General features: G+C 43.2%; 1 protein-coding gene across 1 annotated transcript; it reads right to left on the bottom strand.

Moving 5' to 3' along the window:
* Positions 1–21,878: 21,878 nt before the first annotated feature.
* tmem74b (transmembrane protein 74B) lies at positions 21,879–22,634 on the bottom strand. The gene has a single exon (XM_038966090.1). It carries the CDS (start codon positions 22,632–22,634, stop codon positions 21,879–21,881), a length of 756 nt encoding a protein of 251 aa, XP_038822018.1.
* Between the last annotated feature and the right edge of the window lie 835 nt (positions 22,635–23,469).

The following is a 23,469-nucleotide window of genomic DNA, read 5'->3' as shown; positions in this document are numbered from 1 at the left end:
CTTGATGGTTAATGTTAACTAGCCCACATGCTATGTATCAATGCTTTGCAATTATCTATTTAGCAAGCACGATGTACGTTAGTTTAGCAAACTAGCTATTAGAGTTAACAAGTCAAATCGCACAGATGTTTGAATACATTTTACACAGCAAGGAATTCAAATGTGTTGATAATTTATAACTCCCCAGATCAGTGGGCTCAATAAACTATGACCACCACGCTGCAGCAGAAGATTAGGGTTATGCTAACACCAATGGAACCAACTACGTGCTGCTGCATCTCTTCAGCGCATGCACCCTTGGCATAACGTTAAACCCATGCCGTCGCCGTACTGTACACACGGTCATAGCATGCAATTGTCAAGCAGTGCGTTAACATAACCTAGACTAACGTTAGGTAAACTGAATTGCACGATATCTCCATAGAACTCACTAATAACTAAAACTCAATCAACATGCGAACGTTAACTGTCCAATGGTAATATATGCTCACCTGTTTGCTAACTTGCAGCGCGTTGAGCATCACAAATAGAACATAGGTTACATATGTAACCACGGTTATGTGAGCTACATGGATCACTCCAATATATTGGTATCACTCCGCGACGGAGGGATACATCCGAGGTGAGGATTTACAGATTTACTCCCGTGTACACCTGTGTCACGGCTGGGGTTCTCCCCTATATATAGACCCCATGGCCGCGACATCACATTGGAGTGATCCATATAGCTCACATAACCGTGGTTACATACAATATAGTGAAACATAACGAAGGTTATGTATCACTTCAATATATTGGTACACCCGTACCAGATGTAGTCGGTGCTAAAGGGACCTGGCCAGCCAGCGGCGAAATTCCAGTGCAGAATGGAGACGCAGGGGCCGTCAATGTGAAAGGGGGGTCCCGGCACAGTCCCCGGAAGGGGAGGCGATGCCCAGGACTGCTCAACAAACCGCAGAGGGAGGTGCCACATTTACCCGATAGTACCTAGCAAAGGTGCAAGAGGAAGCCCAGCTGGTCGCAGCACAGATATCAACGAGGGGCACTCCTCTCAGTAGAGCCCAGGACGCAGCCACACCTCGTGTTGAATGTGCCACCACAGATCCCAGCCCTGTCCTGCCTGCCAGGCGGTATGCTGTCGAAATCATATCCACGATCCAGTGAGAGAGCCTCTGCTTTGATAACCCAGCTCCCAGGACTCGCTCACCACAGCAGACAAAGAGCTGGTCTGTTGTTCTCACTGACCGTGTCCGCTCCACATAGGCAGCCAGTGCCCACACAGGGCACAGCATGTCGGAGGGAGGCCCAGACTCCGCCGCCACTGCCGGGGGGTCGTAAGCAGACAGGATAAAAAGGATGTTCACATGCCTGTCTGACAGAACCTTTGGGAGGAAGGAAGGATTGGGGAGGAGAGATATACTCCTCCCACCGGGGTCCATCCGGTAGCACTCAGAACTTATTGAAAGAGCATGGAGCTCAAACACCCTCTTCATGGAAGTAATCGCTACCAAGAAAGTCACCTTCATAGAGAGGTGTTTCAGGGAGGCAGACTCCAACGGTTCAAATGGCGGCTTTGCCAAAGCTGCCAAGACCACATCCAATTCCCAGCTCACCATTGAGCGGGTCCTAGCTGGACTCAGGTAACGAACCCCATTCATAAACCTGGGGACTAAGGGATGGCGCCCCGCTGGCATGTCCATCCACCCCACATGGCAGGCAGATATAGCGGTCAAATACCCTCTCAGTGTAGAGGCTGCCAAGCCCTCATCCAAGCGAGACTGCAGGTATTGGAGGACTTACTGTACCCCGCATGACTCGGGCACAACCTCAATACCACTGCACCAAGAGCAGAACAACCACCAGCGCAACTGGTATGCCGCGGTGGTAGCCGGTGCACTTGCGGTCTGCCTGGTGTACATTACACCCTCCTGTAGTCCTAACATGGACCATTGGTGCCGTTCAGATGCCAAGCCCACAGACTGAGGCGGTGCAGTCTCGGATGCCACAGAGTTCCCCCGGCCTGAGACAGATGCTCCACCGTCCTGGTTCTGTCTTGCACAGCCTGGATCAGGGGAAAAAGGGGGAATGCGTAAAGCTCCAGCCCTGGCCAATCGTGAGCCAGAGCATCCAAGCCCAGAGGCCCTGGTGGCTCCGACATGGAGTACCACAGAGGCAGTGTGCATTGTCCAGGGAGGCAAACAGTTCCACCTGAGCCCTCTCGAAATTGTCCCACAGGTGCTGCACTACCTGGGGATGTAGACTCCAGTCCCAAGGTGTGTAGGGCCCTCCCTCAAGAGCATATCCACTGCCACATTCAGGAAGCCAGGTATGTGCGCTGCGCGTAGAGATCCTAGATGTCCCTGAGCCCAGAGAAGGAGCTCCCGTGCTATAAGATGGAGGCGGTGAGACCTCAGTCTACCCTGATGGTTGATGTAAGCCACCACTGTGGTGTTGTCCGTTGTTGTCCTGACCAGGACATGTGTTCCCTTCAGATTTGGGAGGAAAGACCACAGGGCCAGCAGTACTGCTCGGAGCTCTAGTGCAACTGCTGCTCCAAGGGGGTAGCCAACAGCCGCTGGCCGGCCTGCCCCCCCGGCCTGCCGATCTGGGAGGTGTCTGTGCTGACCAGCTCCCGGCGGCACATCCTCAGCATCTCCACCCCACCTGAGAGAAAGGAGCAACAGTGCCACCTCAACAATGCCCTGAGACACTGTGCGGTGACGGTGGCGCTTCAGGTGCAGCCGGTGGGAGTTGAACCACCGTTGAAGAGGCCGGAGATGGAGCAGGTCCAGGGGAATCAGTAACGAGGCCGCCGTCAGCAAGCCCAACAGGCGTTGGCAGGTCAGTGCAGATAACACCCGCCCCTGCCGAAAGTGGTCGAGACAAGATAAGATCACTTGAAACCTTCTGTTGGGCAGTCCAGTTCCATACCAATGAAGGCCACCCTCACTGTCAGACGACTCTTCTTGTCGTTTACAGTAATGCCCAGCCCGTCAATGTGGGTCAGGAGCATGTCTCTGTCTGACAGGCCCTGGGTCCTGGTCGGGGCACAAATCAGCCAATCATCCAGGTAATTAGGCCAAACAATCCTCGGGACGTGAGAGGTGCCAGGACAGTATCCATGCACTTTGTGAAAGTGTGGGGTGCAAAGGAGAGGCCAAAAGGAAGAACCATGAATTCGTAAGCCGTCCCTTCGAAAGCGAATCGGAGGTACTGCCAATGAGCTGGGTGAACAGGAACATGGAAATACGCATCCCTCAGGTCCAGCGTCACAAACCACTGGTCCCTGGACACAGCCTGCAACACGCGGGCTGGGGACAGCATGTGGAACCTCAGTACCCATTGAGGTTGCGGAGGTCCAGAATCGGTCGAAACCCTCCGTCTCTTTTAGGGACCACAGAATAAGTGGAGTCGGTACCCCTCAAGCATTGTGGACAACACCCAGGGGTACTCCACATACTCCTCCCACTTTGCCCTTTGAGATCGTAAGAAGTGGCCGGGGAAGGGTGTGTCAGGGGTCCTGCTTGGGCCCGCCTCTCCTCTGGCACCCGAGCGCCTGGGACCCCAGGCATGTCCCTATGGCAGTGATGGTTGACAGGTTGTTGTTCCATTGCACGTTGTTGCCCCTCCCCGCTGTCATCCCTCAGCACGATGGGGCAGGAGAAGGACCCCACCATCGTTTGGGTGTGGGTGGGTGGCGACGGTCCTTCTGTCTTGAACCCGGGGCCTGAGGAGGCAGCATGAACCGTCTCAGGGTCTCCCGGTCCCTACGAATCGGTCTGCTCCAGAACGTCATCAACCCCTGGGCCAATCATGAGCCCTGGGGTGATGACGAGAGTGGAAAATGTGCTCTGGAGAGCAGCTGGCAGACGGGATTGGGCCAGCCTGAGATGGCGCCTGGAGGTAAAGTCTCTGCTGTGAGTCGGAAGCGCCCCCTTGCAGAGGCCCAGCTCTCTTGCAAGGCCTCGCGGAACTCAGCAAAGATGTGGACAGATGGAGAGTCACCAGTTTGATGTCCAGTGCAGTGGCTGCCCGAGTGAGTAGGCTCCTCATAACCTCTCAAGCTGCTGGGGGCACTGAAGCCCCGCTGCCGGCTTCTGATGGCCCGTCAGCCTGGTAGCCCCGCTCACGGTGGTGAACAGTGCCAGCATCGTCCCTCAGGAAACGAGGCCAACAGGGCCAACAGGGAATCACTGGCCAACAGGGAATAGCTGTCGTTGCCATCGAAGCTATCAACCTTCTGATGCAGGGCATGCGCCCTCCATTCAAGGTGGTCCAGCGGTCTGACTCCTGCCCCCGTCCAGGACTGGCAGCAGATGGTTTCTTCCTGCGGTGGCTCCGACCACGCTTCCTGGGAGGAGTACTGGGCCCAGTAGAGGGACAGCTCGCTGGCGCATCACTCCTGAGGGAGGAGTAGGGTGCTCCACCACCCTCTCCGTGTGGCTCAAGCCCAGGCAGTGCATACACGAGGTATGTGGATCCCCAGGGGGGATGCCACCATCACACCTGTCACAAAGGGAAGCCATAAGCTCAGCCAAGCCAACAAGGCCATGGAGCAGGGGTCCGACTACCTGGGAGAGCTTATGTCGTGACCCGCCTGGAGGAATAGATGTGGAGGGATAAGTGAGGGATAAATTACCCAGTACCTCTGCAAAAAAAATGGGGAAGATCCATGTGGGAAAAGCAGGCAGACAAAAAAAACAGCAACCAGGTAATTGATTTGATTTATTCGTTTTATTGTTTTTGTTTTACGCCAACTGCAATATTATCTCCGGTTTAATATCCAAGCAGTAAAAACAGCACCGTATGATGGAGTAACTCTGTTAAGGAACTCCAAAGTTAATGTCTTAAAGTACTGGAAAGCCCACCACAATACTCGTACACTCTAAAACTATCAATCAATTCACTTCAATGGTCAGTTCTAGGATTTATATGTATTATCACAGACCCATAACAATGTGAACAGAAGGAATTACAGTAAAAACCATAGAAATATAATTCCTAGAATGGACAAAACCCATTTAGACCACAGCAATTTAACTGGATCACTCATGGGTATACACTCAACGTTTTAGTAATTATATTTCTATGGTGAAAACACCCAAAAGAAAACCATGGGGATCTGACCCAAGGCATCTGTCTGAATTAAACAGGAGTAACAGGCAGACATACTCTGTGTACAGTATCCGTTCTGGATTGCACTCTGCATTCACATTAACTCAATAGTAGGCTAGTACAGTAGTTGTCCCACGTTTTCCATTCATGTTTTCTGTTACCTCTAGTATTTGTGTGTCCTGCATTTCAGCGAATGTCCCTTTATCTGCAGCTCCGCAGCCTACAATAATAGGATCAGGGAGTTTAACTTGTCAGACATGCTAAACCCCTTCTAATGCCATTGGGATTTAACTGGTCGTCATATTGGCAAGTGGAAAACTAAAAGTAGCCTATACCTGCCCACTCATCTCAATGTCTTCTGACATAGTGACCCCTGACCCTTGATTCCGTCTTACATGAGATGTGCTCGATAAGGCCATTAACTACTGTAGCTAGCTAATTTTACCTCAGAAGAACAGTTAGCTAACTTAACCTCAGAAGAACAGAAAGTTGAGTGAATGTCTTTCATCAGTACCTGAGAATTGAGCAGTCCAAACGACCTCATGCAAATGAGGATCATCAGTGAAAAAATCTATGACTCATGAGAATATAATCAATGTGTAATAACGTAAAAAATGTATGAACGTGTTAAATTATTATGTACAGTCATATTCAGGTCCTGATTGGTCAACAAGCTTATTTGACATGTCAAATAGTGTTATTTGACGTGTATCTTTACGGACACGCAAAGACCCAAACGGTGTTCCATACAAAGGCTGACGCGAATACCAGATTAGTGACCAGAAAGAACTCGTTTCATTTCCTCCAATTTTGCCTGACAAAAACAGATTATCATTATCAACTACGTTTATCATCCATATAAAATACAATTTAGCAATCTACTACTGACTCAATAGGCTACCTGACGATTTCATTGATAATTTTTGTATTTCAGATAGGCCTAGTTAGGGTGACTACCTGCTATATGTTTAATGATAAGTAGCGGTAACATTACACTGTCTTCAATATTATGGGAAGAATAATTTATTAAGATATTTGTGAGGAAGAAAATGGCTACCCGGCTGGCAACGAGCACTCGGTAGGCAGGCTGCCCTCCAACGTGATGGCACGTTCCAGACATGACATGCTTTCCATCCGATCCTGCAACCTCTTCTACAAGTAGGTCATATGGTTGTATGATTCATCTTTCTCTGGACTCCAGATATGTGTATCCCTACTTGATATTGGCTGCTAACATGAATGACTTTCAGCTCCAAATGCAGGTATAAAACGCAGTTTATTTCTGTAGCCTATCTTGAGTTTTGAAAATGCATCACCTATATAGCTGTAATGACAGGCAACATTTGTAAATTGGGTTGGATATAGTAATGGTAGGCTACAGTATTTCTTACAATCTTACATTTTTACTGGAATCGTGTTGGTTATTGCTAATAAGGGCAGAATTTATTCCATTTCAAAATAGCTTTGCAAAATACTTTACTCATCAGATTGTAAGATAGTTTCTCAGAGTCTGTGACCACAGTTTTCGGGGTGGCATTTTTTGGGGGGGGAGCACATGCACCCCAAAAGATCTGTGCATGGCCATGAATCTTCTCATCAAGCTTCTAAATTGAAAAATCTGGAACAATCGTGCATTTTGTGATAAAAGCACCAAATTTGGCACTTATATAGATTCATGTAAATCTTTACATTTTAGTCATTTAGCACATGGTCTCCCAAACTCGGTCCTGGGGCCCCCATGGGTGCAGGTTTAGTTTTTTCCCCAAGCACTACACAGCTGATTCAAATAATCAAAGCTTGATAATGAGTTGGTTATTTGATGTAAAATGTTATTTGAATCAGCTGTGTAGTGCTAGGGGATAAACCAAAACCTTTCTCCCCAATTTCGTGATATCCAATTGCGATCCAATTACGATCTTGTCTCATCGCTGCAACTTCCCATCAGGCTCGGGAGAGGCGAAGGTCGGGTCATGCATCCTCCAAAACATGACCCGCCAAACCATGAACAAAACGTATGACACTAGTTTTTCTAATTCCAGCTGCAAATGGAACAAATTAAAAGGCCATATCACAGTTTAGTGTAGAACCAACTCAGTGGCCTTGTGGTTAGAGTGTTTGCCCTGAGATTGGAAGGTTGATAGTTTGATTCCCAGCCGAGTCATAATAAAGACAGTAAAAATGGGATCTGATACGGCTCTGCTTGGAGCCACCACAACCTTAAGGAGATAGACTGGGGGCCAGGCCCTGCAACAGACTAGTATCCTGTCTGCTTTTTGAATCAAGCTGTCCACTACAGGAGTTAAGCTCCTATGAGCTGTTCTATTTAGCTCGTGCAAGGCTGCTTGTTTAAACTGTTGATCTGAGGCATATCAGGTAAAGGTGTACTTCCTGCACTCTAAGGGACCTCCAACATCATCATTCAAAATAACAATTATTGGGTCAGTGCAGACAAATACAGCAATAGACAATTGTTTTGCTTAGATGACCTATGATAACCTGGTTGGCTATATTGTAACAATTCATTAACAGTGTGGTTAAGGTTAGGGATATTTTAAAATCACATTTTAAGAATAGAATTGTAGAAATAGGTGGGGTTTAAGACTTTGTGGCTGTGGGAACTAGTGACGACCTGAGTGAAGATAGAGTTGGCCATGTTGGAAGACCACCGCATTATTCTTCTGACAACAACAGCCAAGTGGCTACCCCAAACTGCATGATAACAGTGCCTAAAACTAGTTGATTCATCACTACGGTCATTTTCTGTAGCGTTTCTGTAGCGTATTCGGCTGCTCTAACAAGGCAGGAAAGACAACAGGAAACACCATTGGTGAAACCAATGAGATGAGACTCAAAAACTGTCAGAAAAGCGAATAAACCTTTTTGCCCGTCAAGACCGGAACCCAGACAGCTGTCAGTAACGGGTCTTTTACGATAAATTTCATCACTCGTAAATCAAGTCTGATTGCGAGTTTAGTGGTTATATTAACTAGGTGTTAACAACAACACTAAATTAGCTAGCTTAGTCTAGCAATTAGCATGTGTTGCATTTTGGGGAAGCTATTTTTAACCATAAAAATTCACCCTCATAAACAAAGAATTACATGCATCTATCATTGCATTTGCAGACTAATGCAAGCCTACTATTCATAATGTAATGGGTATATTAATAGCCTAAATTGACTCTCCAATGAGCACGTAGTGGCATAGGCCTATAGCATATATCAGAGACGTTTCTTTCCTTTGCACGGGAAAAAATGTGGCCTTTTGACAAACATTTCATGCAATTCTACTACACTTTATATGTCTGGAGACATTAGCATACTTTTTATATGATGGTAACCTAGGCCTACTCTGCTGACAATGACAACAGATCAATAAAAACAAACTTGTCTTGAATGCAACCATGTAACGAAGACCTATGTAAAGGGTTCATGGCTAGAAGAAATCCAGCTTTTGTCAAATGAACCTCAAAAGTTATTTTTTGCATTTTAGCTAACCCTAACCCTTTTCCTAACATTCTCCTAACCGGCTACTTTAATTATCCCAATCTGCTATGACAAAACCTTCTAGACATGACCATGAAAAGAGGAGAACCAAATTGTACAATATGAAGTCCATATAGCCTGGAGGAGGACATTATTGTCCAAAAAAAGTCCAGTGGCACTGACCCAATGATAATTTGTTGAGAACTTTATTCTTAAGAGGGAAAAGGTATGGACATTACAGCAAAGGCCTCAGGATAAGACAACCTGCTGTTTTGAATATTGGTTGTTCCAGCCCAACAATATATTTACTCTTTATTTGACACCAAAACAGCTGAATGAATTAAACACAACCAAACAATTATGAGCCCTGATGGTATAGGTGACCTGAATAAGTGATAATCTAACATCAGGTGGCTTTTAATTTGTTATGTACTGTAGGTTCACCAGCAGACCTCTATCAAGACACCCATGTTGACTGGATTCCCCCTGTGAAAATGAGCAATGGTGCAGCAGCATCAGTTTCTACTTCTATTACTTCGTCCTTATCCAGATATGAAAGGAGACATCCCTCAGTTGTACAAGATGGTTGTCATGTGCTGTGCTTTGGTCAATCTGAATGATTCTGTTGTGCCATTTGAGTAGAGGGCACCTTCACCTTGTCGACATGACACATGTGCCCCCTTAAACCGTATGAATATATAACATATATAATAATATAATATGTAATTTAGAACATGTAAAATACTATTGTTTATGTAAACATAGTGTACTTTAATAATAGGCTATATTGTTGTATGGGTGACATTCAAAATATTTTGTGTCTGCTTTTCCTTGCGCCATTGAATAAAATATATTTCTTATTGCCTAACTTTTCTTCATTTTACAATTCAGACACATTTAACATGTCATTTTTGTGATAGTCTAAGGCAAACCATCTTCATTATCACAGTGGCACCTCCAAGTGCCACTCAGACCTTCTGGGAGAAAAGTGTCGAGCATTGAACTTGGTAGTAGTTGTGTGTATGTTTTAAGATAAGGATTCCATCATCTCCTGCTTCCAGACATCTCAATACCTAGATTGCAAAGGTTGGACTTGCACTAAACAATGTAAAATGTCAGCACAAGGCATGTACAAACTCTAGTATAACGATTAGCCTCATACTTTGTCTTGTGGTATCATTTTTAAATTGAGAACATCTAGCTCAACAATATGTAAACAATGTGTGAGTTAATCTATTCTCGGGTCAGATGCAGAATGTCAATTGGGTGCCTTGCAAACACCCATAAGACTAATGCCATCATACTGTAGGTCAATGGTCCCTAACTCTGGTCCTCAGGTACCCCCAACAGTTCAGTTCTATTGAAGCCCCGGGCAAACAAACCTGATTCAACTTGTGAACTAATCATCAGGCCCTCAATGAGTTGAAGAATTGTGTGTACTGTTGGGAGTACTCAAGGACTGGAGTTGGGGACCACTGCTGTAGGCCTATGGGTACATTGGTGTTGCATACCATAACAAGCTGCAAAATGGCTTCACATGGCTGATATTTGATTGTCACTCTTTTTTTCAGGATAAAACTAATTGGAGAGCTTCAGACTGAACAAAGAGGTACCGTTTGTTCATTTGAGAATACACCACAGAAACAGACAAATTAGAGACATATTCTCTTCCTCTCTTTCTAGTACAATTGTGATCTGTGATTAATTAACATTGACAGTACTTCATCACGAAAAACGAGTTTAAGCACTTCACTTCAAAGAAAGCTTACTTTTATACTTTGAAATATGAAAGTGATCAAACTCATATGTAAAGGTTGGACATCTTAGTAACAAGTAGGCTATTATTACTAACGCATAATTTCAGGTGAACAAAAGAAAGTCAATACCAGAGGTTGCCAACCTCCTTCCACTGATCCCTGATCTATTGGGTGAGCAGACTTCTGTTCAAGCGATAGCACACTTGATTATCATTTACTTAGTTCTGATAAATTGAATCAGGTGTGTTAGTGCTGGGCTGGAACAGAAGCCTGCACACCCAGCAGGGTTGGCCTGCTCTAGTTGAAATAGCTTTATACATATTGATTTTTAAACTGTATTTTTGTTTAAAATTTGCTAATATACAGTAGGTCCCCATAATCCTCTTCATCCACAGACAGTGTTTCAAAAGTCTCTGTTTCTGAGGACAGAAAACATTACAAAGAATCAGGCTGCATTATACTCAAATTAAACAGCACTGAATATTATGTTGTAATATACAGTGCATTCGGAAAGTATTCAGACACCTTTTTCCACATTTTGTTGCATTAGAGCCTTATTCTAAAATTGATTAAATAATTTCCCCCCCTCAATCTACACACAATATTCCATAATGACTAAGCGAAAACAGGTTTTGAAATGTTTGCAAATGTATATATATATTTTTTTTTAAGTACCTTATTTGCAGAAGTATTTAGACCCTTTGCTATGAGACTCGAAATTGAGGTCAGGTGCATCCTGTTTCCATTGATCATCCTTGAGATGTTTCTACAATTTGATAAAAGTCCACCTGTGGTAAATTCAATTGATTGGATATTACTTTGAAAAAGGCACACACCTGTCTATATAAGGTCCCACAGTTGACAGTGCATGTCAGAGCAACAACCAAGCCATGAGGTCGAAGGAATTGTCCGCAGAGCTCAGAGACAGGATTCTGTTGAGGCACAGATCTGGGGGATTGTACCAAAACGTTTCTTTAGCATTGAAGGTTCCCAAGAACACAGTGGCCTCCATCATTCTTAAAATGAGTATCTTGTTTGGGGCCAAGACTCTTCCTAGAGCTGGCCGCCCCGCCAAACTGAGCAATCGGGGAAGAAAGGCCTTGGTCAGATAGGTGACCAATAACCCATTGGTCACTGACAGAGCTCTGTGGAGATGGCAAAACATTCCAGAAGGACAACCATTTCTGCAGCACTCCACCAATCAGGCCTTTATGGCACTGGCCAGATGGAAGCCGCTCCTTAGTAAAAGGCACATGACAGCCCGCTTGGAGCTTGCCAAAAGGTACTTAATGGAATCTCACAGCAGAAACAAGATACTCTGGTCTGAAACCAAGATGGAACTCTCTGGCCAAGCGTCACGTCTGGAGGAAACCTGGCACCATCCATACGGTGAAAGAGGCAACATCATACTGTGGGGATGTTATTCAGTGGCAGTGACTGGGAGACTAGTCAGGATCGATGGAAATATGAACGGAGCAAAGAGAGATCCTTGATGAAAACCTGCTCCAAAGCGCTCAGGATCTCAGACTGGGACAAAAGGTTCACCTTCCAACAGGACAACGACCCTAAGCACACAGCCAAGACAGGAATGGCTTTGAGACTAGTCTCTGAATGTCCTTGAGTGGCCCAGCCAGAGCCCAGACTTTAACAAGATCTAACATCTCTGGAGAGACCTGAAAATAGCTGTGGGGCGAGGCTCCAACCTGACAGAGCTTGAAAGGATTTGCAGAGAATAAATGGGAGAAACCCCCAAAATACAGGTGTGCCAAGCTTGTAGCGTCATACACAAGAAGACTTAAGGCTGTAATTGCTGCCAAAGGTACTTCAACAAAGTACTGAGTAAAAGGATTGAATACGTGATATTTCAGCTTTTTTATTTATTGCAAAAATTAGATTTTTTGCTTTGTGATTATGGGGTATTGTGAGTACATTGATGAGTGAAAAGAAAAAATGCTGTAACGTAACATAATGTGGAAAAAGTCAAGGGGTCTGAATACTTTCCGAATGCACTACATACAGTTGAAGTCAGAAGTTTACATACACCTTAGCCAAATACATTTAAACTCAGTTTCACAATTCCTGACATTTAATCCAAGTAAAAATTCCCTGTCTTAGGTCAGTTAGGATCACCACTTTATTTTAAGAATGTGAAATGTCAGAATGACAGTAGAGAGAATGATTTATTTCAGCTTTTATATTTTTCATCACATTCCCAGTGGGCCAGAAGTTTACATACACTCAATTAGTATTTGGTAGCATTGCCTTTAAATTGTTTAACTTGGGTCAAACGTTTTGGGTAGCCTTCCACAAGCTTCCCACAATAAGTTGGGTGAATTTTGGCCCATTCCTCCTGACAGAGCTGGTGTATCCGAGTCAGGTTTGTAGGCCTCCTTGCTCGCACACGCTTTTTCAGTTCTGCCCACATATTTTCTATAGGATTGAGGTCAGGGCTTTGTGATGGCCACTCCTATATCTTGACTTTGTTGTCCTTAAGCCATTTTGCCACAACTTTGGAAGTATGCTTGGGGTCATTGTCCATTTGGAAGACCCATTTGCAACCAAGCTTTAACTTTCTGACTGATGTCTTGAGATTCAATATATCCACAACATTTCCCTCCCTCATCATGCCATCTATTTTGTGAAATGCACCAGTTCCTCCTGCAGCAAAGCACCCCCACAACCTGATGCTGCTACCCCCGTGCTTCACGGTTGGGATGGTGTTCTTCAGCTTGCAAGCCTCCCCCTTTTTCCTCCAAACATAACGATGGTCATTATGGCCAAACGGTTCTATTTTTGTCTCATCAGACCAGAGGACATTTCTCCAAAAAGTACAATCTTTGTCACCGTGTGCAGTTGTAAACCATAGTCTGGCTTTTTTTATGGCGGATTTGGAGCAGTGGCTTCTTCCTTGCTGAGTGGCCTTTCAGGTTGTGTTGATATAGGACTCATTTTACTGTGGATATAGATACTTTTGTACCCGTTTCCTCCAGCATCTTCACAAGGTCCTTTGCTGTTGTTCTGGGATTGATTTAAACTTTTCGCACCAAAGTCCATTCACCTCTATGAGACAGAACGCGTCTCCTTCCTGAGCGGTATGAAGGCTGCGTAGTTCCATGGTGTTTACACTTGCGTACTATTGTTTGTACAGATGAACATGGTACCTTCAGGCGTTTGGAAATTGCTCCCAAGGATGAACCAGACTTGTGGAGGTCTACCATTTTCTTTATGAGGTCTTGGCTGGTTTCCTTTGATTTTCCCATGATGTCAAGCAAAGAGGCGCTGAGTTTGAAGGTAGGCCTTGAAATATATCCACAGGTACACATCCAATTGACTCAAACAATGTCAATTAGCCTATCAGAAGCTTCTAAAGCAATGACATCATTTTCTGGAATTTTCCACGCTGTTTAAAAGGCACAGTCAACTTAGTGTATGTAAACTTCTGACCCACAGGAATTGTAATACAGTGAGTTATAAGTGAAATAATCTTTCTGTAAACAATTGTTGGAAAAATTACTTAGATGTCCAAAGTAGATGTCCTAACCGACTTGCATAAACTATAGTTTGTTAACAAGAAATTTGTGGAGTGGAAAAAAAGTTTGACTCCAACCTAAGTTTATGTAAACTTCCGACTTCAACTGTTTACACACACACACACACTGTTGTTCAAAAGTTTGGGGTCACTTAGAAATGCTCTTGTTTTTGAAAGAAAAGCACATTTCTTGTCCATTAATAAAATAATATCAAATTGATCAGAAATACAGTGTTAACATTGTTAATGTTGTAAATGACTATTGTAGCTGGAAACGGCAGATTTTTTTATGGAATAAATACATAGGCGTACAGAGGGCCATTATCAGCAACTTTCACTCCTGTGTTACAATGGCACGTTGTGCTAGCTAATCCAAGTTTATCATAAAAGGCTATTTGATCAATTGAAAACCCTTTTGCAATTATGTTAGCACAGCTGAAAACTATTTTGCTGATTAAAGAAGCAATAAAACTGGTATTTTTTAGACTAGTTTAGTATCTGGAGCATCAGCATTTGTGGGTTCGATTATAGGCTCAAAATGGCCAGAAACAAAGAACTTTCTTCTGAAACTCGTCAGTCTTTTCTTGTTCTGAGAAATGAAGGCTATTCCATGCAAGTACTACTCCCTTCACAGAACAGCGCAAACTGTCTCTAACCAGAATAGAAAGAGGAGTGGGAGGCCCCGGTGCACAACTGAGAAAGAGGACAAGTACATTAGAGTGTCTAGTTTGAGAAACAGACGCCTCACAAGTCCTCAACTGTCAGCTTTATTAAATAGTACCCGCAAAACACCAGTCTCAACGTCAACAGCGAAGAGACGACTCCGGGATGCTGGCCTTCTAGGCAGAGTTCCTCTGTCCAGTGTCTGTGTTCTTTTGCCCATCTTAATCTTTTCTTTTTATTGGCCAGTCTGAGATATGGCTTTTTCTTTGCAACTCTGCCTAGGAGGCCAGCATCCCAGAGTCACCTCTTCACTGTTCTAGAGTTAGACATTTCTAAGCGGAAATTTCTCCGACTTGATTTTCCCTAACGAAAAATGGATATACCCCTACAAAAATATCCTTTAATTATAATCCACATAATGCACATGTCCTGTTGCTGCAGAATTATTTTCCTGCTGTAGCAAACTGACTCAAATTAAGATCCTACATCTGTAATGGTATTCATGATGTAAGCAGATATGAATGCTCTTTGGCTGGACCCTAACATAAGATGAGCAATTCCTAATTCTACTACACTAAGGGCTAGATTGTAACAGATCCGTGCTAGCAACATCTGCATAGCGGTTGTTTTGGCGGTGTCGGAACTGCATTAGAGCTGTCAAAATCACATGCGGCTCCTTGCGTTACCTTGTCACACACACTGCTATTGGATGAAATGAAACCACACCCAACATTATATCTGACAAATTCCATGCAGCCCCATTAGAAGTTCATGCAACCGTGTTACAAGTTCCAACACTCGAATGCGTGATGTTCTATTGTTTATACCTCAGAAAGTAATCACACCCCTTGACTTTTTCAACGTTTTGTTGTGTTACAAAGTAGGAGTGAAATGGATTTAATTGTAATTTTTTGACTACACAAAATACTGTAATGTCAAAGTGGAAGAAATATTCTATGAAAAATAAACACTAATACTGTATGTATCCGGATTATGTATCCAACCCAGAGTCAATACATGTAATAATCACCTTTGGCAGCGATTACAGCTGTGAGTCTTTCTATGGTAAATCGCTAAGAGCTTTCCACACCTGGATTGTGCAACATTTGACCATTTTTCTTTTCAGAATTTTTCAAGATCTGTCAAATTGGTTGTTGATCATTTGTAGACAACCATTCAGGTCTTGGCATAGATTTACGAGCAGATTTAAGTCAAAACTGTAACTCGGCCACTCAGTCACATTCACTCTCTTCTTGGTAAGCAACTCCAATGTAGATTAAGCCTTGTGTTTTAGGTTATTGTCCTGCTGAAACAGGTGAGGACGGCTCATAATAATGGCAGGAATGGAGCGAATACAGTCGTAGCCAAAAGTTTTGATAATGACACAAATATTAATTTCCAAAGTTTGCTGCTTCAGTGTCTAGATATTTTTGTCAATGTTACTATGGAATACTGAAGCATAATTACAAGCATTTCATAAGTGTCAAAGGCTTTTATTGACAATTACATGAAGTTGATGCAAAGAGTCAACATTTGCAGTGTTGACCCTTCTTTTCAAGACCTCTGCAATCTGCCCTGGCATGCTGTCAATTAACTTCTGGGCCACATCCTGACTGATGGCAGCCCATTCTTGCATAATCAATGCTTGGAGTTTGTCAGAATGTGTGGGGTTTTGTTTGCTCACCTGCCTCTTGAGGCGGAGGCGGAGGAGCCACTTAGTTATCACTTTTGCCTTATGGCAAGGTGCTCCATCATGCTGGAAAAGGCAAATTTCGTCACCAAACTGTTCCGGGATGGTTGGGAGAAGTTGCTCTCGGAGGATGTGTTGGTACCATTCTTTATTCATGGCTGTGGTCCTAGGCAAAATTGTGAGTGAGCACACTCCCTTGGCTGAGAAGCAACCCCACACATGAATGGTCTCAGGATGCTTTACTGTTGGCATGACACAGAACTGATGGTAGCGCTCAACTTGTCTTCTCCGGACAAGCTTTTTTCCGGATGCCCCAAACAATAGGAAAGGGGATTCATCAGAGAAAATTACTTTACCCCAATCCTCAGCGGTCCAATCCCTGTACCTTTTGCAGAATATCAGTCTGTCCCTGAAGTTTTTCCTGGAGAGACGTGGCTTCTTTGCTGCCCTTCTTGACACCAGGCCATCCTCCAAAAGTCTTCATCTCACTGTGCGTGCAGATGCACTCACACCTGCCTGCTGCCATTTCTGAGCAAGCTCTGTACTGGTGGTGCCCCGATCCCGCAGCTGAATCAACTTTAGGAGACGGTCCTGGCGCTTGCTGGACTTTCTTGGGCACCCTGAAGCCTTCTTCACAACAATTGAACCGCTCTCCTTGAAGTTCTTTATGATCCGATAAATGGTTGATTTAGGTGCAATCTTACTGGCAGCAATATCCTTGCCTGTGAAGCCCTTTTTGTGCAAAGCAATGATGACGGCACATGTTTCCTTGCAGTTAATCATGATTGACAGAGGAAGAACAATGATTCCAAGCACAACCCTCCTTTTGAAGCTTCCAGTCTGTTATTCGAACTCAATCAGCATGACAGAGTGATCTCCAGCCTTGTGCTCCGCAACACTCACACCTGTGTTAACGAGAGAATCACTGACATGTCAGCTGGTCCTTTTGTGGCAGGGCTGAAATGCAGTGGAAATGTTTTTGGGGGATTCAGTTCATTTGCATGGCAAAGAGGGACTTTGCAATTAATTGCAATTCATCTGATCATTCTTCATAACTTTCTGGAGTATATGCAAATTGCCATCATACAAACTGAGGCAGCAGACTTTGTGAAAATGTATATTTGTGTCATTCTCAAAACTTTTGGCCACGACTGTAGAATGGCAACAAACCATGTGTTTGTATTTGATTCCATTCCGCTGATGCCGCTCCAGCCATTACCATGAGCCCTGTCCTCCTCAATTAAGGTGCCACCAACCTCCTGGGTGCTGAAAGGTGAATTCTCCCAGTGTGTACTGGAAAGCAGACTGAACCTCTAGGATTTTGCATGTGCTTGGCTCCATTCCATTTCTTTTTTATGTTGAAAAACTCCCAAGTCACTAACGATTACAAGCATACCCATAACATGACGCAGCCACCACTATCCTTGAAAATATGGAGGTAATGTGTTGTATTGGGTTTGCCTCAAACATAACACTTATAGTTTTCAGGACAAAAGGTTAATTGCAATGCCACATTTTTTGCAGTATTACTTTAGTGCCTTGTTTCAAACAGCATGCATGTTTTGGAATATTTGTATTATGTGCAGGTTTCATTCTTTTCACTCTAAATTAGGTTAGTGTTGTGGAATAACTACAATGTTGTTAATCCATCCTCAGATTTCTCCTTTCACAGCCATTAAACTATATAACTGTTTTAAAGTCACCATTGGCCTCATGGTAAAATCCCTGAGCGTTTTTCCTCCTCTCCGGCAACTGAGTTAGGAAGGACGCCTGTATCTTTGTAGTGCCTGGGTGTATTGATACACCATCCAAAGTGTAGTCAATAACTTAATTTGTAAAAATGTGTGTAGGCCAGCGACAAAAACAATTCGGAATTTCATACATTTTTAATTCAGGCTGGAAAACAACAATGTGGAAAAAGTCAAGGGGATGTGAATACTTTCTGAAGGCACTTTAAACTCCCCCCCCTCACACACACATCTAAAATTAACGTGAAAACATGGCTGTCATTATTTCTATCAAGGATAGAGCCTACACTTTATATTGCCGTGTGAACTTCTAACCTGGAAGCGATAATAAGAAAGGGAGTGGTTGGTGACACACAAGAGTATCCACTCACCGATTTGTCAGCTCATACCACAGCTCCAAACCATCCGCTACGCGGATGTCGGCCAACGCATGTTAAAGCTCGATCTGATTGAATCAGATGCACTAGGGTGCCATGTGGGACATAACCTCTGAGAGGGACAAGACACAGGGAGAGACATTCATTACTCTTCTCTGTCAGATATGTTTACTATGCATGTTACTGTAGGGAAAAGCCAAGGTCTTGGACAGCAGCATGTTAGTCAGCTAAACATCCACTGCACATGCAGTCGCTAGCACAAAAAATCTATGCATTGTCTACTACCAGTGGCAGAGGTTGTTTCCAATTATGATGTTCTGTCCTGTTGTGCAGATGCATTCTAAGAGCTTGCCCCAGTAGAAATTGAGCATATGGAGTGGACACAGTTCTTGATTCTATGATAGTTGGCGAGAATAGTTAGCTTCTCTATCTAATTCATAAAATTCTTTAATTTGAATCTAAATCTATCAATCAATTCACCTCAATGGTCAGTTCTAGGGTTTCTATGTATTATCACAGACCCATAACAATGTGAACAGAAGGAATTACAGTAAAAACCATAGAAATATAATTCCTTGAATGGACAAAACCCCTTTAGACCACAGCAATTTGACTGGATCACTCATGGGTATGCACTCAACGTTTTAGTAATTCTATTTCTATGGTGAAAACACCCAAAGGAAAACCAAGGGGATCTGACCCAAGGCATCTGTCTGAATTAAACTGGAATAACAGGCAGACATACTCTGTGTACAGTATCCATTATGGATTGCACTCTGCATTCACATTAACTCAATAGTGGTCTTTTTCAGTAGTTATCCCACATTTTCCATTCATGTTTTCTGTTACCACTATAGTATTTGTGTGTCCTGCATTTCAGCAAATGTCCCTTTATCTGCAGCCTACAATAATAGGATCAGGGAGTTTAACTTGTCAGACATGCTAAACCCCAGGCATATGTGCCTTCTAATGCCATTGGGATTTAACTGGTCATCATATTGGCAAGTGGAAAACTAAAAGTAGCCTATACCTGCCCACTCATCTCAATGTCTTCTGACATCGTGACCCCTGACTCTTGATACCATCTTACATGAGATGTGCTCAAAAAGTTCATTAAAGGAATAGACCAGCCCTAAGTTGGGGTCGGTCAATTCCATTTCAAATCAGTCAATGGAATTGACCCCAACCCTGAACTAGCCACATAATGGCACTGCACCTACATTGAAAAATTGAAGTATTCAAAAGGATACAAGAAGTATTCAATACACTGTAGAAAGACCCTACCCGTGTTCCACTGCCTCTATCAATCAGATAACCAATTCTATCACAGGACAGTCTTATTTAAATCTACAGATGGCTCTGAATGTTAATATTGTGCTGATAAGCAACAAAAACAGAGTCAACCACAGAGGAAAAATAAAGAGGACACAAGAGATGTAAAGTCGAGAGAGAAGAAACAAATGTTTGTCACATTGAAATTATTCTTAAAAATTGTCATGAGCCATTGGATTTTGAGGCATTGGATTTTGACATTATCTCACAAAATACATATGCAGTTTCAACAGCGTCCTCCTTGTTACTCTTGTACCACCACATGCACTCAGAAATTATTCAGGCCCATTTCGACTTTATCAAAATGTTGTTACATTACAGGCTTATTCTAAAAGGAATTAAAAAAATACAAACTCTTCATCAACCTACACAAAATACCCCATAATGACAAAGCGAAAACAGGTTTTTAGAGTTTTTGGCAAATGTATAAAAAATAAAGAACAGAAATACCTTATTTACATAAGTATTCAGAACCTTTGCTATTACACTCGAAATTGAGCTCAGGTGCATCCGGTTTCCATTGTTCATCCTTCATTCTTAAATGGAAGAAGTTTGGAACCACTAAGACTTTTCCTAGAGCTGACTGCCCGGCCAAACTGAGCAATCGGGGCAAAAGGGCCTTGGTCAGGGAGGTGACCAAGAACCCAATGGTCACTCTGACAGAGCTCCAGAGTTCCTCTGTGGAGATGGGAGAACCTTCCAGAAGGACAACCATCTCTGCAGCACTCCACCAATCAGGCCTTTATGGTAGTGTGGCCAGACGGAAGCCACTCCTCAGTAAAGGCACACGACAGCCTGCTTGGAGTTTGCCAAAAGGCAACTAAAGGACTCTCAGACTCTGCATTGTGTCCCGCCACCCACTCTTTTACGCTACTGCTACTCTCCGTTTATCATATATGCAGTCACTTTAACCATACCTACATGTACATACTACTTCAATTAGCCTGACTAACCAGTGCCTGTATATAGCCTCGCTACTGTTATTTTTCACAGTCTTTTTATTTCTTTACTTATCTATTGTTCACCTAATACCTATTTTTTACTTTAAAATTGCACTGTTGGTTAGGGCCTGTAAGTAAGCATTTCACTGTCAAGTCTACACCTGTTGTATTCGGCGCAAGTGACAAACTTTGATTGGATTTAATATTTATAATACATAAAGGACTTATGTGCTGGTGTTTAACTCGCTGATTTAAAAAAAGAAAGCATGAGAGCAAGAGCGCGAGAGAGAAATTCACACCTACACTTCCATTATTAGCTTTAGATGACTGTTTTAACGAATGACTCTGATGTCTTTATAAAGATAAAGGCTATATTTGTCCAAACAACTGGGATGATTGTGCAGACATCCTCCCCTTAACACATTTTGATGTAAAAGTTGTTTCTAGGTTTCCAAATTTGGTATATATTTCTACATCATTATGAAATAAAATCATCGGTTTTCTTAAGTTAATCAAAAACCTGTCCAAAAGCCTCTAATGCACATCTAAACATTTCACTTGCTTGGATTTTTTTGTTTGTGCTGCTGTATATTCTTACCAATATCATGTTATAATAAAAACCAACAGATTAAGTGGTTCCAGTGAGTTGCTACATATTTACCTTGGCTTATTTGCTCACAGGAGCTTGGTATGTTTACAGTGACTAAGTTTAAGGCATATTGTATCCTTACATGATAATAATGTCCCATGTGGCTCAGTTGGTAGGGCATGGCACTTGCAACGCCAGGGTTGTGGGTTTGATTTCCACGGGGGACCAGTACGAACAAATACAAAAATGTATGCACTCTGGATAAGAGTGTCTGCTAAATGACTAAAATGTAATGTGAATAAGATTTGTAGGCCTATACATATTGTACATGTTTTGTTCATTAATGATATGATATCCAGACATACTGTATATTCAATTCTTAAGAGTCTGATAGCCATCTATTTGCAGCATGTCAAGTTAGCCTATTCTATGCATTCCTCAAGGGTGCCCATTGTGCTTTTTATAGCCTATCTATTTCAGTCTCTGATTTGATCCTACATCTAACAATACATGATGTGTATTTCCAAATGTGCTCATATAGTCTTAACCACAGTCGGCTTACCTTGCTGGCTTCACTTTTTTTACAAAGGCCGTTAAGCAATGATTACAACCCTTGACATAGGTCTGTGGATAGAAATGTGCTCATATTGTGCTACTCCTGTTGGGTGCCACTATGCACCTGTGATCCATCTGTAGGCCTAATGGCTAGAGCTGTGGTGCCAGTGTGGCTAAGTTCACATTCAAACAGAGATTCTTCCACCTTGCCCAACTGTCTTATCTGGAGGTGAATCGACCCGTATGTTTTCCTGGGTTGGAAAAATGTCCTCCGGTGGTACAGCTCACCTTTGCATATGGACACCATTAGCAAGATGGACAAGAGCATTCCCCCTAGAGTTAACAGTCCCAGGCCTGCTATGATACACTTGTCGAGGTGCGAGCCCAGTTGTGTGTAGTACATCTCCAGTTTCTCCATCTGACGGGCTGACACCAGATCTGGGTTGACCTTAGCCTCTCGGGGAATGGTGTAGGGAATGACTACCAGTACAATTCCACTCACCAAGAACACCATGGCAAATATGAACCCGTAGTCGAGTGAATGGTTTTTAAAGTCAGTCTCATGTCCCTCCTCAGAGCGGTGTGACAGCTCATCTCGCTGGAAAGGCTGGGGTTGTGACTGATAGCCCCTGTCATTAGATGTGGACCGATGAACACTCGAGCTGTCTGCTCCCTGGTGACTGAACCTCGTCTCGTGCTCCTCGTCCTGATATGACGTGTTCTCGATTCCAGTGCTAGCTACTGTCCGAGGTCTTGACTGGGTAGCTTTTCGAGGAGTTGTAGTGACCTCGCAGGCAGCGGGCTTGTCGCCATCTCCCAATTCACAGAGCTCTACGGCATTCAAAGACTCCATTGAAATTCAGTCGATCTGCTCATGTCATGATTCGGCCACCCTTCCTTATTTTGCCAAATACCTGCAGGAATATTTTAAATTATGAAATAGAATTAACAAGCTGCATAGGCATCATGCATGCGGTGTCTGCCGCTCAAATTTGAATAGTCCGCAATATTTTGTGAAATATAAATACAATTTTCAATCTAATTTTAAGCCATATATATATCTTTATTCAAAAGTGATAAAATAACATGTAGCCAAAACAAAACAACAAAGCGTTGAAGTGTGTCAACCTTGGTCATGGAGTGAGACATCCCAACTAGTACATGACCTTAAGTGGGAATTTCAGCACAATGTTTCCTCATGTTTAAAGTAATGATCTCAAAATGTTTATAGAACATTTAGAAACAACGTTCTTCTGTAGGAATTTCAGTACTTCGGCATAACATTTTCAGCAGGGTTCCTCGTGGTTCTATTTAAAGTCATGTTCTCAGAAAATTAAGAAAGGTTTCCATAAAAACCACAAGAAAACATTTGAATGTTATAAGAATGTTATTTAAAAACATACATTCCATTCTCAGTGTCAACAAAACTCTATCCTCTATCCTGTTAAGTGTGTTCAGGTGTGCTGGCCACGCCCATTAATTAGCCACACCTGATTTTAATGAGCGCTTTTTTCCTTTGAAATGAGGTCTGTTTTAATAGACTAAAATGAACAGCTTTGTATGAGTTACAAAAATATGGCATGCTAGCTCCATCCTGGTGTCTCAGTGGATTAATTCCATGGATAGAGGACATAAGATCATAGCTTTGAATCTCACTGACTCTGTGCCACAATAAATAAGTGTTTGCA

This window comes from Salvelinus namaycush, chromosome 2, assembly GCF_016432855.1.
Source record: "Salvelinus namaycush isolate Seneca chromosome 2, SaNama_1.0, whole genome shotgun sequence".
Lineage (NCBI taxonomy): Eukaryota > Metazoa > Chordata > Actinopteri > Salmoniformes > Salmonidae > Salvelinus > Salvelinus namaycush.
This window is presented reverse-complemented; position numbering and strand designations above follow the sequence as displayed.